Source organism: Ornithorhynchus anatinus, chromosome 2 (assembly GCF_004115215.2).
Source record: "Ornithorhynchus anatinus isolate Pmale09 chromosome 2, mOrnAna1.pri.v4, whole genome shotgun sequence".
Lineage (NCBI taxonomy): Eukaryota > Metazoa > Chordata > Mammalia > Monotremata > Ornithorhynchidae > Ornithorhynchus > Ornithorhynchus anatinus.
The window spans coordinates 108,370,686-108,386,973 of record NC_041729.1 but is presented as its reverse complement, the minus strand read 5'-3'; the positions used below and the strand labels follow the sequence as shown (position 1 = coordinate 108,386,973).

The following is a 16,288-nucleotide window of genomic DNA, read 5'->3' as shown; positions in this document are numbered from 1 at the left end:
CTAATGTGCACAGCAAAAGGTTATATCTACCTGTGTTGTAACATTTGAGGTTTGCAGTGCTTTGCCCTATTTTTCCTTTTGCTTCCTTGTCTGCTAGGTGATGTCAAAATTTAATTCCATCCGGAATAGTAAGTGTGTTCATGGAGTTAGTGCTGTCTTCAGTTTATGGCTTCTCCCACTTTAATTTTGGCTGAACATGTGTGAGGAGATTAGTAAAGCTGATACCCAGTGGCTGTTCTGGAAGCAGTGTAAACAAGGTCAAAAGAAGACAGTTAATGACACGATGACGTGGCATAGCTGAGGTGTCAACAGCTTTGCCTCATCACATAGGAGAGCAGAAGAAGCAGGACAGACCAGCATGCGTAGCCTGGTGCATAGTAATTAGAAATGAAAAACAGGTGACTCCTAGAGCAGAAACACTGTGGGGACTGCAACCGCGAATGTGAGAAATGGCATCGGACCAGGCATGTGAACTCTGCCACTTGGTCGTTGTGTGACCTTGGGCAAGTCACCTAATTTATCTGTGCCTCAGTTATCTATAAAATGGGGACTCAATACCTGAGTGTCTCACTATCTTAGACTGTGAGCTCTGTGTGGTATAGAGATGGTGTCTGATCTGATTGTATTATGCATATCCCCGTGTTAAATGGAGTGTTTGGTATGTAGGAAGTGCTAAAAAAACCCCACAATTACTATTATTGTTAAATGCAACAGCACAGTAAAGTTCAATCTTGGCATGAATAAGTTATTGAACGATTGTCATCAGCCACCTTCAAAACCTCATCCATTTACACAGGTCAGACGGTGATGTTTATTGAGTGCTTACTGTGTGCAGAGCGCTGTACTGAATACCTGGAACAGTACAAAACAAAAGAGTTGGTAGATACTCTTTCCCTGAAGGAGCTTACAGTTCAGTTGGCGGAGACAGACATTTGCCTATCAACCTTCACATGAAACAAAAACCCCTCACTATTGACTTCAAAGCTCTCCATCATCTTGCCCCCTCCTACCTCACTTCCCTTCTCTCCTTCTATAGCCCAGCCCATACACTTCGCTCCTTTGGTGCTAAACTTTTCACTGTGCCTCGTTCTCACCTGTCTGGCACTTGACCCCTGACCTATTTCCTACCTCTGTCCTGGAATGCCCTCCCTCCTTACATCTGCCAAACTAGCACATTTCCCCCCCTTCAAAGCCCTACTGAAAGCTCATCTCCTCCAGGAGGCCTTCCCAGACGAAGCCCCCCTTATCCTCCTGCTCCTAGTCCCCTCCCTGTCACCTCGACTCCCTCCCTCTGCTCTACCCCCTTTCCCCCCGCACAGCACTTGTGTTTATATGTACATATTTACTATTCTATTTTTTATTAATGATGTGTATATATCTATAATTGTATTTATATTGATGCTTATTTACTTGTTTTGATGTCGGTCTCCCCCCTTTCAGACTGTGAGCCCCTTGTTAGGTAGGGATTGTCTCTATTTGTTGCTTAATTGTACTTTCCAAGTGCTTAGTACAATGCTCTGCACACAGTAAGGGCTCAATAAATACGATTGAATGAGAGAATGAATATGTGCTGTGGGGCTGAGGGTGGCGTGACTATCATGTGCTTAAGGGTACAGATCCAAGAGCAAAGATGATGCAGAAAGGAGAGGGATTAGGGGAAATGAGGACTTAGTTGGGGTTCTCACCCTCAAGAGCCTTGAACCCCAAAGACAGCCCTTCCAAAACACACACACACATCCACACCCCCCCACCCCCAAAATGAAGGTACTAGTCTGTCATCCTGCAAAAAGCTTGTTAGAATAATTCATGGTCTTTCACAATTAGCCTCCTAGAAATCAGGCAGCAGAGCACCTTTTCTAGCACACTTTTCATAATTTTTCTTGAAACTTTGTATGGATTAGGCAATTTATATATTTTCAACAAAGAAAAGTGTTCAAAGAAATGAGTGAAAGCACAGTAAGAAAAAAAAATGTGTAACTATGAAGGGTTAGGGCCGTTAGAAACATTTTGTGAGTGAACGGAGGCCAAGTTATTTTTTTAACTTATCTTTAAAACAGATTTGACTGATCTCTTGACTCATGCACCTGTGAAAGTTGGTTTGGTGAGTGCAGGTGCTTGAAAATTTGTTGAAGGAAATAGAGCTTGGTGAGATTCTATCCACAGGAGTGAGAAAACATTTTCAAGGTGCATTGCAACTTTGACACATCTAGTGACTGTTGGGTGTCTAAGGTAGATCTAGTATAAACTTTATTTGGGTTAACCATTTTTTCTGATTTCCATTTCATTGAATGCTTGAATTAGCATTCCATAGAAATCTCAATATATGTTTAGATTTAGAGTGTCCTAAAAAAAAATAATAATAATGTTGGTATTTGTTAAGCGCTTACTGTGTGCAGAGCACTGTTCTAAGTGCTGGGGTAGATACAGGGTCATCAGGTTGTCCCACGTGAGGCTCACAGTCTTCATCCCCATTTTACAGATGAGGGAACTGAGGCACAGAGAAGTGAGTGACTTGCCCACAGTCACACAGCTGACAAGTAGCAGAGCCAGGATTCGAACCCATGACCTCTGACTCCCAAGCCCGGGCTCTTTCCACTGAGCCACGCTGCTTCTCTATTCTTCTGCCACAATGCTGTTGGTAGGCCTCTTTTTGAAGCTAAGTTAACTGGTATGTTACTTCATATAACACTGAGGGCAGTTTGCATCAAGGACTTTGGACCAAAAATCAAATAATTTAAGAACCAGAAGGGATCAAGAGAACATCTGGTTCAATTCCCTGCTTCTAGGCAGGTGCATAATTAAACCAGTCCATAGAATAACATTATTTGAATGATTTTTTAATTTGGTCACTGGGTATACAATAAATGAATGAAACAACTACTCTCCCAAGCACTTAGATCAGAGCTTTGCACACAGTAAGTACTCAATATAGACCACTGATTGATTAAAGAAAGCTTCCTGAAAATCCAACGTAAATAATATTCTGGTTATGATTTGGCACTGACTATATATTCTGTCTTTGAGAAGCATTGTGGTTTAGTGGAAAGAGCACGGGCTTGGGAGTCAGAGGTTCTAATCCCGGATCCACCACTTGTCAGCTGTGTGACTTTGGGCAAGTCACTTAATTTAGGCACAGAGAAGTTATCTCATCTGTAAAATGGGGATTAAGACTGTGACCCCAATGTGGGACAACCTGATTCCCTTGTATCTACCCCAGTGCTTCGAACAGTGGTTGGTACATAGTAAGTACTTAACAAATACCATCATTATTATTATTATTATTATTATCTGTTCTTTAATCAAACTGTATGTGCCTTTCAATATGAGGTTCTGTCTTGCAGGGACACAAGTATTGCCTAATGGAAAGAGCATGGGCCTGGGAGATAGAGGACCTGGTTTTTAATCTCAATTCCTCCACTTCTCTGCTTTGGGAATCTGAGCAAGTCTTTTCTCCTTACCTACTTTAGTTATCTCTTGTGTAAAATGAGGATTAAGACTGTGAGCGCCATGTGGGACATGGACTGTGTCCACTTGATTAGTTTGTATCTTGAACAGTGCCTGGCACATACTAAGCACTTAATAAATGCCATTTAAAAAAAAAATTAGCTACATTAAATACAGTACAGACATAAAAATGTATAACAAAATGGTTGTTATTGGTAGTGGTGCACTTTCATATTAGCCAAAGAAAATCTTAGTGATAAAAGAACCCACAAAACTGCTTTTCTTATTTGTTGCCCCTGCTCTGAAATGCAGAGGTGATTACGTAGAGATTTTTGTATGTTAGCCGAAGGAAAAAAAAAAGTAGGTTTGAAAATTAAATCCTAAATCTGCTCCTTTAAAAATTAAACATTTATGAATCGGCTCTGGCTTTGTGCAGTTATTAGGAGCTAGAATGAATGGAGTGCTATTGAGGCAGTAGAGAAGCAGCGTGGCTCAGTGGAAAGAGCACGGGCTTTGGAGTCAGAGGTCATGGGTTCAAATCCCGGCTCGGCCATTTGTCAGCTGTGTGACTTTGGGCGAGTCACTTAACTTCTCGGTGCCTCAGTTCCCTCATCTGTAAAATGGGGATTAAGACTGTGAGCCCCACGTGGGACAACCTGATTCCCTTGTGTCTACCCCAACGCTTAGAACAGTGCTCGGCACATAGTAAGCGCTTAACAAATACCAACGTTAGTGTGGGAGAGTGACCAAAAAGAGTGAAAAAAATAAAGTGTATATTTTTTAGGAAGGAAATTAAGTTAAAATCAATGCAACTGTGAGTACAGGCTTTTAAATGGTATTGAAAATGGTATTCCCACTCAGTCTTACATCATCAAATTATATTTCCTTAGCAATCTCTCCCCCAGCGCCCCCACAGTAGTTGCTTCATTTGGGACCCATTTTTAAATCTGCCTCTCCCCGTCATCCTTCACCTGGGTGGCATAGATCAGTTGGGAAAGGCAACTTGTCAATCTTGACCTTCCCTAAGGATGGTGGTGATAAAAGCATTCTCTAAATATTTTTAAAATAGCCTTTGTTTCAATCCTCTACGATGGCTATTTCCATGCTAAGCTAATGTACATGTCTCCAAAAGCATTCCCTTCATCTTTCTGGGCTAATTCCTGCAGTTGTTTGGTGCTTGACATTTGGTGTGTCTTACACAGATTCTGGTAAAAAAATGGAAATACCCTCTCAAAAAACATAAACGTTACATGCAGACATGACTAGTGAAAGCAATATTGCCCTAAATTTGTTAGCCAATTTTAATTTTTCCTGAAGCACTTTAACACTGATGATCTCATTTTACCCTCAGAGTATCCCTTTGCGACAGATGCTATCGTGCTCATTTTTGAGATGAAAATACAAACACAAAGAGATTAAGTGGCTTGCCCAAGGTCACCCAGAAGCCAGGGGTAGAGCTGAGTCATCTCCTGTTTCCCAGACTTATTCTTTGCCTACTGCCTCCTTAAAATCCCATCAACAAAAGCCTTGTGCTCCTTGCATCTAATTCTCTTCTCTGCTGACCCTTCTCTACTTCTCTCTTTTGCTCCCTCCCTCCCCTTATCTGCAGAACTCCTTCCTCCTTCACAATGGCTCTTCCCATCTTTAAAGGCCTTTTGACATGATTCAAGATTCAGGTTGTCCCACGTACAGATCAGGGTGTTCATCCCCATTTTACAGATGAGGTAACAGGCACAGAGAAGTTAAATCTGGCTCAGGGTCACACAGCAGACAAGTTGCAGAGCCAGGATTAGAACCCTCACCGTCTGACTCCCAAGCCCTTTCCACTAAGCCAAGCTGCATATTAATCATTTGTCCTGGTGTGAGAGTGGTGTGAGAGAGTGAGGTGTTTGGCATTTTTGTGATGGTTAACTTGGACAACAATTATGTGCTGCTAAGACATCAAAAAGGAAATACTTCCTCCAACTTGACCCTGAAAACCATCACAATGCTCCAAAGAAATAGCAAATGAAACTTCCTGTTCCAGAAGAGAGAAGACAAGGAGGAGAAATTTTCTTTCTCACTGAGGTGCTCTACAGATTACAAAGTTACTGGAAGGGTGGAAGCTTTTTGTGGGCAGGTAGTAGGTCACTTCTATGCTTTGTACTTTATTAGCGCTTAATACAGGGTATTGCACTCAGAAGGTGTTCAGTAAATACTTTTAGGACAACTAAAGTGCTAAAAGTGACCTGGAAGTTGTTAAGTGGCAGCTGGGGGTGGGGGAGGTATAAAATGAGATTAAAAATTAATGTAGGAGAAGACATCATGTCAAACTTTTCTGTGCTTCCTCTTACATCCTGTAAAATGGGGATTGAGATTCTGAGCCCCACATGGGACATAGACTGTGTCCCACTTTTTTAGCTTCTATCTACCCCACTGCCTAGAACAGTACCCGGCACAAAGTGCTTAACGAATACCATTAAAAAAATTATTTTGACCTACTGAGGAGCAATAGACTGGCCTGCATAAATTTAAATCAATAATCTTAGATCATTTGTGATAGAAGCAATTAAAGAAGCAGTGTGTCCTAGTGGAAAGAACACAGGACTGGGTGTCAGGAGACCAGGGTTCTAACTTTAACTCCTTCACTTGCCTGCTGTGTGACTTTAAGTAAGTCGCTTCACCTCTCCAGCCTCAGTTTTCTCATCTGTAAAACAGAGATTAAATGCCTGTTTTCCTTCCCTGTGTCTGATGTGATTCTCTTGTATCTACCCCCAGCACTTTGCACAAATTAAGAGCCTTAATAAGTACCACAAGTGTTCAAGTATGCTAGAATATAAGGGGTAAGAAAATGAAGTACCGCTGTAAAACTTAAAAGAGGAAGCTGTTTGTGAAATGAACACTCTAAATGAATTAAACTTGGTTTATATTTATTGGAAAAACCCTAACAAAGAACATATTGCAATAGAAAAATACACAAATGGCTAATATATAAAGTGCCCTTTCATATAGTCTAAATGTGATAATGATGCCAACTGAGGTCATTTTGAGTTTTCAGATATTTAATTATAAAACCTGGAAGAAAATCCTTCACAAAAGTGTATTTAAAGGCTATAAATGTTCAAGCTTTTAAAATGAGGTAATGGATGAGGCATCCGTGTAGTTATCTAATGAGAACCTTCTATGTTTTGTTGCCAGAGGGACTCCATGAAAGATGACAGAAGAAGTTATTGTTATAGCCAAGTGGGATTACACTGCGCAGCAAGATCAAGAACTTGACATCAAGAAGAATGAACGGCTGTGGTTGCTAGATGATTCCAAAACGTGGTGGAGGGTAAGAAATGCAGCCAACAGAACAGGATATGTGCCATCCAATTATGTGGAGAGAAAGAACAGTTTGAAGAAAGGCTCTTTGGTTAAAAACCTGAAAGACACATTAGGTAAGTGTGTGTGGTCATCAAGGCTCCAAATGAAGAATCGAAACGTTTCCTATTTTCCATAATTAAATCCCTTCCCCTGACTCACACACTTTTCTGGGGATTTGGACACTTTTGTATTAAGACCCAAGCTGAATGAAAAGTCAAAATATCCTTTCAGTTCCTTTTTTTCCTGGCATCTTGTATACAATTATGAAGAACAATGTGAAAAACATGAATTGGATCAATTCAGAGAGAATGGAAACTGTATGGTCTTGTATAATTTGTCACTTCAGTATGTTGTGGGCTACTGCACATGTTTTTTGCCGCTAATCAAAATTCAAGGGTGGAATTACCACCACAGAAAATTCTCAAACTCTTGCCAGGATCTTTCCATAGGGGCTTTTTTTCCCTCAAGAATCTGTCAGAAGGTATGTCTCTCTCCTGCAAAATTCAAAACACTTGGCCTTCGTGATAGTGGAAATCAAAGGCGTGAGAGCCTGTGTCTTTTTCCCCTCCTTAATAAATTGGACTAGGGAGAAGGATATTTTTATAATTGTAATAATAATGATGGCATTTAAGCGCATATTATGTGTCAGGTACTGTACTAAGCACTGGGGTGGTCACAAGTAATTTGGGTTGGACACAGGGACTCGCAGTTCTCAATCCCCATTTTACAGATGAGATAACTGAGGCACAGAGAAGTGAAGTTACTTGCCCAAGGTTACACAACAGACAAGTGGCAGAGGTGGGATTACAACCCGTGACCTTCTGTTGCCCAGGCCTATGCTCTCTCCACTATGCCATGCTGCTTCTGTACAATATATTCAGTATATATTGTACTATCTACTCCTTGCTGCCTAGTAGGGGCTTGGCCTTTAATAATAATGTTAGTATTTGTTAAGCGCTTACTATGTGCAGAGCACTGTTGTAAGTGCTGGGGTAGATACAGGGTAATCAGGTTGTCCCATATGAGGCTCACAGTTAATCCCCATATGAGGATACAGATGAGGTAACTGAGGTACAGAGAAGTTAAGTGACTTGCCCACGGTCACACAGCTGACGAGTGGCAGAGCCAGGATTCAAACCCATGACCTCTGGCTCCCAAACCCGGGCTCTTTCCACTTAGCCACGCTGCTTGGGATCCGTGTAATCTATGTAGTGAAACAGTTGTACTGTATGAGCAGTGAAAGGCTCTAAGCTATATCTTCTCTGTTCCCTTGGCCCTTTCTTGTCTTGTTGCCTACCAGCACTCTATCAAAGATTCCCAGTACCCGCATTTACCTTTGTGATTTTTTTTTCCTTCCTATGGTATTTCTGAAGTGTTTACTATGTGTCAGGTACTGTACTAAGCGCAGAAGTAGATACAAGATAATGAGGTGGGACACAGTACATGTCACACTTGGGGCTCACAGTATTACTCTTGGTCAAGGCTCCTTGGATAACCAAGGTCTTAATGTGATAACTTAAAGCAGTTTCTGCTGTAGATGACTAAGCGTTGTAAAGTAATTCCTTTGGGCTTTTAAGACTACTGCTTCTTATGTATAATGAATGCCTTTTAGTTAAATGAGATCTAAAGTGGCTGAATTTTGTGGAGTTGAAGACAGTTCAGTCAATCAGTGGTATTAAGTAAGCATTCACTGTGTGCAGGGCAGTGTACCAAGCACTTGAGAGAGTTCAACACACAGTTGGTAGGCTCGGATTTTGCCCACAAGAAGCTTACAGTCTAGAGGAGAGACAGACATTAAAATAAATTACAGCTATGTACATAAATCTCGTGGGGCTGAGTGTTGGTTTATCAAGTGCTTAAAGGGTAATAATAATAATAATGTTGGTATTTGTTAAGCTCCTACTATGTGCAGAGCACTGTTCTAAACGCTGGGGTAGATACAGGGTAATCAGGTTGTCCCACATGAGGCTCACAGTTAATCCCCATTTTACAGATGAGGTAACTGAGGCACCGAGAAGTTAAGTGACTTGCCACAGTCACACAGCTGACAAGTGGCAGAGCCTGGGATTCGAACCCATGACCTCTGACTCCAAACCCCGGGCTCTTTCCACTAAGCCACACTGGAGTAGGGAAAATGAAGGATTAGTTAGGATAGACCTCTTGGAGGAGATGTGATAGTAATAATGATTTGAAGGTGGGAAGATGGTGGTTAGAGTTAAAGTATGGTAGTTCCAGGCCAGAGGGCGGATGTAGGCAAAGCGTTGGCAGCAAGATAGGAAAGACTGAGGTACAGTGGGTATGTTGGTCTTAGAGTTGCAAAGCGTGTGGGCTGGATTGTAGTAAGAAATCAATGGGGGTAAGGTTGATTTCCTCCTGCCTTCAGGACATCTCTACTTGGATGTCCCTGCCATCATCTTAAACTTAACATGTCCAAAACAGAGCTCCTCATCTTCCCACCCAAACCCTGTCCTCCTCATGTTTTTCCCATCACTGTAGACCACACAACAATTCTCTCTGTTCACTAGCCCATAACTTTGTCTTTATTCTCAACTCATCTCTCTCATTCAACCCACATGTTCATTCTGTCACTAATTCCTGTCGGTTCTACCTTGACAGCGTTGCTAAGGTCCACCCTTTCTTCTCCATCCGAACTGCTATTATGCTGATCCAAGCAAGCACTTATCCCACTTTGATCACTACGTCAGCCTCCTCGCTGACCTCCCTGCCTCCTGTCTCACAGTCTTCACTTTTCTTTGCTGCCCAGATCATTTTTCTGTAAAAACATTCAGGCCACGTTTCCCCACTCCATGAACCTTCAGTGGTTGTCCGTCCACCTCCACATCAAACAGAAGCTCCTTACCACTGGTTTTGTTTTTTCATGGTATTTAAGTATTTACTATGTGCCAGACATCTCTACTTGGATGTCCTGCTCACTCCTCAAACTTACTATGTTCTAAACAGAACTCCCTATCTTCCCACCTAAACCCTGTCCTCCCCGACTTTTCTCTACAACATTTACATACATGTCTCTAAATTTTATATTATCAATTATTTTTTCATAATGTCTATCTCCCCCTTCTAGACTTTAAGCTTGTTACAGGCAGGGAACAGATCTACCAATTCTGTTGTGTTGTACTCTCCCAAGTGTTTGGTACAATGCTGTGCACATAGTAAGTCAGAAAATGCCATTGATTAATTGATTTTCCATCACTGTAGATAGCACCACCATCCTCCCTGTCTCCGAAGCCCGTAACCTTGTCATTATTCTCGACTCATCTCTCTTTCAACCCAAATATTCAGTCTGTCACGAAATCCTGTTGGTTCAACCTTCACAACATCGCGCTACCATCCGCCCTCTTTGTTCCATGCAATCTGTGGCAGTGTGGCTCAGTGGAAAGAGCATGGGCTTTGGAGTCAGGGCTCATGAGTTCGAATCCCAGCTCTGCCACTTGTTGGCTGTGTGACTGTGGGCAAGTCACTTAACTTCTCTGTGCCTCAGTTCCCTCATCTGTAAAATGGGGATTAAGACTGTGAGCCCCACGTGGGACAACCTGATTCCCCTATGTCTACTCCAGCGCTTAGAACAGTGCTCGGCACATAGTAAGCGCTTAACAAATACCAACATTATTATTATTATTATTATGCTGATCAAAGCACTTATTCTGTCCCAACTCGACCTCCTGCCGACCTCGCTGACCTCTGTACCTCCTGTCTCTCCCCACTCGAGTCCCTACTTCACTCTGATGACCGGGTTTTTCTAAAAAATCATTTGGTCCATGTTTTCTCACTCCTCAAGAACCTCCAGTGTTTGCCCATCCGCCTCTGCATCAAAAAGAAACTCCTTATCATTGGTTTTAAAGCACTCAATCACCTTGCCCCCTCCTACCTTACATCCCTAATTTCCTATTACAACCCAGCCCACAAACTTCACTCCTCTAATGCCAACAAATTCTGTGTATCTCAATCTCAACTATGTCGCAGCTGACCTCTTGCCCACATCCGGCCTCTGACCTGGAATGCCTTCCCTCTTCATATCGGACAGACTCTCTCCACCTTCAAAGTCTTATTAAAATCACATCTCCTCCAAGAAGTCTTCCATGACTAAATCCTCATTTTCTCTTCCACTCTTCTGTGTTAACCTCGTTCTTGGATTTGCACGCTTATTCACCCCTTCCTCAGCTCCACAGCAATTATGTACATATCCATAATTTATATGGATTAGTGTGTGTATATCCCCCTCTAGACTGTAGGTTTTTTTAGGAAGGGGAGACATGGGCGTGTTTGAAAGCAGTGGGGAAGAAGCCCCTGGAGAGTGAACAGTTGAAGATGGTTGTTTGGGAGGGAATTAAAGAGAGGGGTCTCATCTCCCCTCCTCCGTCTCCCCTCTGTTCATTTATGCATTTGGATTTGCACCCTTTAAAAAAAATGATGGTACTTGTTAAGCACTTACTATGTGCAAAGCACTGTTCTAAGCGCTGGGGAGGATGCGAGGTAATTAGGTTGTCCCACGTGGGGCACACAGTCTTAATCCCCAATTTACACATGAGGTAACTGAGGCACAGAGAAGTTAAGTGACCTGCCCAAAGTCACACAGCTGACAAGTGGTGGAGCTGGGATGTGAACCCTTGTCCTCTGACTCCCAAGCCCGTACTCTTTCCACTGAACCACTTCTCCCCAGGACTTCTGTACAGATCTGTAATTTATTTTCATGTCTGTCTCCCCCACCAGACTCTAAGTACCTCTGTCTACCAATTCTGTTGTACTGTACTCTCCCAAGTGCTTAGTACAGTGCTCTGCACAGAGTAAGTGCTCAATAAATACTATTGATTCATTGATACTTGCCTTCAAGGAGCTTTCATTCCAGCAATAGGACAGACACTAAAATAAAGACAGGAAGCAAAATAGCATAAAAATATGTGAGCCCGTTGTTGGGGAGGGATTGTCTCTATCTGTTGCTGAATTGTACTTTCCAAGCACTTAGTACAGTGCTATGCATACAGTAAGCGCTCAGTAAATATGATTGAATGAATGAATGTCCATAAGTATAGTGGGGGTGGATGGTTGTCCCGGACTGAAAGTACTGATGTGGCAGTTGCTGACGATTAGGTAGGGGATGTAAATTAATTGGGGAAGGCCTCCAGGAGGAGGTGTGATTTCAAAATGACTTTGAAGCCTGAGAGAACGCTGATCTGTCTGATAAGCAGGTGGGAATTCCAAGACAAGGGAAGTTGTGAGCTGGAGGTTGACAGTGGGAAGAACTGAGTATGTTAATTTGAGCATTTCATTTATTTTTCTTCGAACCATTGGACTAATAAGGTGAAATGAGGCACAATACAGCTAGGAACTGTTAAAATTTGTTTTCTGATGTGCTTTTCTCCAGAATTCCATTAGACTGAATTACTGCTACCCTTCCCGCTCTCAAACCTAACAACAAAGCTGACTCATTTCACTTGAAACTACATTCCCTTCCCCTCCACAGTGGTGTAAATAAATAATGAAATGCCCACAAAGTGGGAAGTAGTATCATTTAGTGGATAGAGCATGGGCCTGGGAGTCGAAAGGTCATGGGTTCTAATCCCGGCTCCACCACTTGACTGCTGTGTCATCTTGGATAAGTCACTTCATTTTCTGGGCCTCATATACCTCATCTGGAAAATGGGGATTGATACTGTGAGCCCCACGTGGGACAGGGACGGTGCCCAACCCGATTTGCTTTTATCCACCAAACTGCTTAATACAGTGCATGGCACATAGTAAGCGCTTAACAAATACTATCATAATTATTATTGGTATTAAGGTTTAAAATTTCCCAATTGAATAAATTGTTCCTGAGTAATTGCCAGTTGGCTGTGGACTTTCTGGAATTTGCAGAAGAAGAAAAGAAAAGGCATCAGTCACAAATTACAATCATCACTGGTCTTTATCTAGATTGCACTATGCTCCATTTCACTCTTGATGTGTTCAGATGACTAGAAACAAATTCACTCACTTCCAGAAAGTGCACTATCATGGATTGTAATTACAACTCACCATTGTTTTTGAGATCAGAATAAAAACCTTTGAGTAACAATGCAGGGCTTAAAACCTATCAGCCGTGTCTAGATTGTGGTTGAGAGTCAACACATTCTTCTGTGCTGCTTAATGACCATTCTTCACTAAGTTTACTTTTGCATAAAAGTCTTTGTTCCATTAAGTAAAAAGAAACCCTCATCAACTCAGCATGGATTCTCTGTTGCCTCTTTGAACTCAGCCACAACAACTGCCATGAAATTTCTCACCTTCCTAAAGGTGTAACATAAATTAGGGTTTAAGTCATTCTCTTAGAGAATCTTCTGCATCCCATGCATCCCATGAAGCAGCGTGGCTCAGTGGAAAGAGCACGGGCTTTGGAGTCAGAGGTCATGGGTTCGAATCCCCGCTCTGCCACTTGTCAGCTGTGTGACTGTGGGCAAGTCACTTCACTTCTCTGTGCCTCAGTTCCCTCATCTGTAAAATGTGGATTAAGACTGTGAGCTCCACGTGGGACAACCTGATTCACCTGTGTCTACCCCAGCACTTAGAACAGTGCTCTGCACATAGTAAGCGCTTAACAAACAAATACCAACATCATCATGTTGCCTCCAACACCACAGATTTTGCAATTGCTCTTATTTTGCAAACAAAAGCAATCATAGCAGTCATGCTGGAGTCTCATGCATACATTAATTCAGTCGGTCAAACAGTGGTATTTATGGAGTGCTTACTATGTGCAGAACACTTTAGTAGCATTTGGGAAGGTACAATATAACAGGTGCATTCCCTGACCACAGTGAGCTTACAGTCTGGAGAGGGAGACAGACATTAATATGAATAAATAAGTAATTTATAATATATAAGTTAAAGATATGTACACTAGTGCTGTGGGGTTGGGGGTGGGGTGAATTTCAGTCAATCAACGGTATTTATCAAGCGCTTACGGCATGCAGAGCACTGTACCAAGTGCATAGGAGAATATAATACGGCACAGCAGAGTTGGTAGGCACATTCCCTGCCCACAGGGAGCTTCCAGTTTAGAGGTGGGAGACAGATGTTAATATCAATAAATTATAGATGGGTACATAATGCTGACCTCTCACCCACCTCCCGCCTCTGACCTGGAGCGCCCTCCTTTTTCATATCTGAGACAAATACTCTTCCCTTCTTCAAAGAACATGTCCTCCAAGAGGGCTTCCCTGCCTAAGCCTCCTTTTCCTTTTCTTCCACTCCCATCTTCATTGCCCTCAATGGCTCCCTTTAATTATCGCCCCTCCCAGCCCCAAAGCACCATCCGCAATTATTTATATTAATCTCTATATCCCCCTCTAGTCTGTAAACTTGGTGTGGGCAGTGGATTTGTCTGTTTTATTGTTATACTGAACTCTCCCAAGCACTTAGTACAGTGCTGTGCACACAGTAAGCACTCAAATATGATGGATTGATTGAATTATGCCATTTCCTTAAATGATTATTGTGCTTTATATGCAAACCTGGAACCTAGGTTGGACTTGAGCACTGAACTTGGGGTTTATATGAATAAAGATGGTAACTAAATAAAGGTAGATTTTGTTCATGCACAATTCTTGATACAGTTGTATTGCACCAGAACTCCAAATTGCCTAAGTATAAGAATTTGTATAGTCCATAATTTTTCAAATTCCATACCACAGACCTATTTAGATTAATGCCAAATTATTTTCTATCCTTTGCAATAATCTTTCCTGGGATACGAAAGGGTTAGCTTTATGTCATTCCATTAATATTTTATAATTTAATCAAATGAAATATGCTGTATAATTTTCTCGGGGATGAAAGTCTGCATAAATGCATCTATAATTTGTATTAAAAGAACTAGATACCTTGACTATTAGAATTTTCAGTTGTAGAATGAATATAGTACTTTGCTGGTCCTCCAAAAAAATGCAGTGGTTGCCCATCCACCTCTGCATCAATCAAAAAGCTCCAGAGAAGATTCGTAGCTCTGTGGAAGGAGCATGGACTTGGGAGTCAAAGGACATGGATCTAATTCCGGCTCCACCACTTATCTGCTCTGTGACCTTGGGCAAGTCATTTAACTTCTCTGTGCCTCAGTTACCTCATCTGTAAAATGAGGATTAAGACTGAACCCCACGTGGGACAACTTGATTACCTTGTATCTACCCCGGTGCTTAGAACCATGCTCACCACATAATAAGCACATAATAAATACTATAATTATTATTATCATTTAAAGTACTCTACCACCTTGCCCCCTTCTACCTCACCTTGCTACTATCCTCTACAACCCAGCCCGCACACTTTGGTCCTCTAATGCTAAACATCTCACTGTGCCTCTGTATCTTGCCTACCTCGCTCACATCCTGCCTCTGACCTGGAAGGCCCTCCCTCCTCAATTCTGACAATTACTTCCCCCCACTTCAAAGCCATATTGAAGGTCCATCTCCTCCAGGAGGCCTTCCCTGACTAAGCCCTCCTTTCCTCTTCTCCCACTCCCTTTAGTATCTCCCTGAATTGCTCCCTCCATTCTTCCCCAATCCCAGCCCCACAGCAGTTATGTACATATCCGTAATTTTTTTATATTAATATCTATCTTCCCCCCCTAGACTGTAAGTTCATTGTGGGCAGGGAATGTGACTCTTTATTCTTGCATTGTACCCTCCCAAGTACTTAGTACAGGGCTCTGCACACAGTAAGCGCTCAATAAATATGATTGAATAAATCTTATTTGGGATTCATACAGACCTTTTCATTCCGAGAAAGGTTCTACAGGTTAAATAATTAAAACTTAGAGTATTGTAACTTGTGGTTAAAGTCTAACATATAGATTTTTAAAACATTTGGTTGGAATATTTAAGATGTAAAAGCTTCTCCCAGCTGTTTCAAGCCACCAAGACATTATGTAAATACTGAGCCAGTGTGCTAATTGTACCTCTTGGCCTCAGAATTAATGAATCTCTCAAAATGCCAAAGAGACACAAAGGGAATGCTAAAAGGGTTTGGCCCAGTAATTTACAAGCGTCAGGATCACCTCTTGCACAGTGTTTTATTAGCAAAGGGTTCCCTGGGCCTGAATTGGCCATAATGATAATCACTGAGAAGATTCAGAATGCTTTGTGATAAACTGATGTCAGGACGGCCTCTATTCTCCACCCATAAATGCTGCTCTGGTTCCCATTCACCCCTTAAAATGCTCTTATAAATCGGGGGGGGGGGGGGGGGGGGGCGCAATGAATCCATGAATGAGTAAATCTGGTCAATGTGACCTCGAGATGCCTCGCCAATTGATGGTATTCAGCGAATGCTTACTATATGCAGAGCACTCTACTAAGTGCTTGGGAGAGTACAATGCAACAGAATAAGCAGGCATGATCCCTGCCCACCAGGAGCTCACAGACTACAGTGGAAAACATGCATTAAAATAAATTACCGATGGACGTGTAAGTATATATTCATTCATTCAATCATATTTATGGAGTGCTTTCTG

General features: G+C 42.0%; 1 protein-coding gene across 3 annotated transcripts in view; it reads left to right on the top strand.

Moving 5' to 3' along the window:
* The window catches only part of NCK2 (NCK adaptor protein 2), a 155,976-nt gene that overhangs the window by 94,887 nt on the left and 44,801 nt on the right, over positions 1-16,288 (top strand). For all 3 annotated transcript variants that reach the window (XM_029058096.2, XM_029058097.2, XM_029058098.2), the window contains one exon: positions 6,622-6,863. In XM_029058096.2, the coding sequence (XP_028913929.1) occupies positions 6,638-6,863 (226 nt within the window). In that variant the 5' untranslated portion in view covers positions 6,622-6,637. The remainder of the gene's footprint in view (positions 1-6,621; positions 6,864-16,288) is intronic.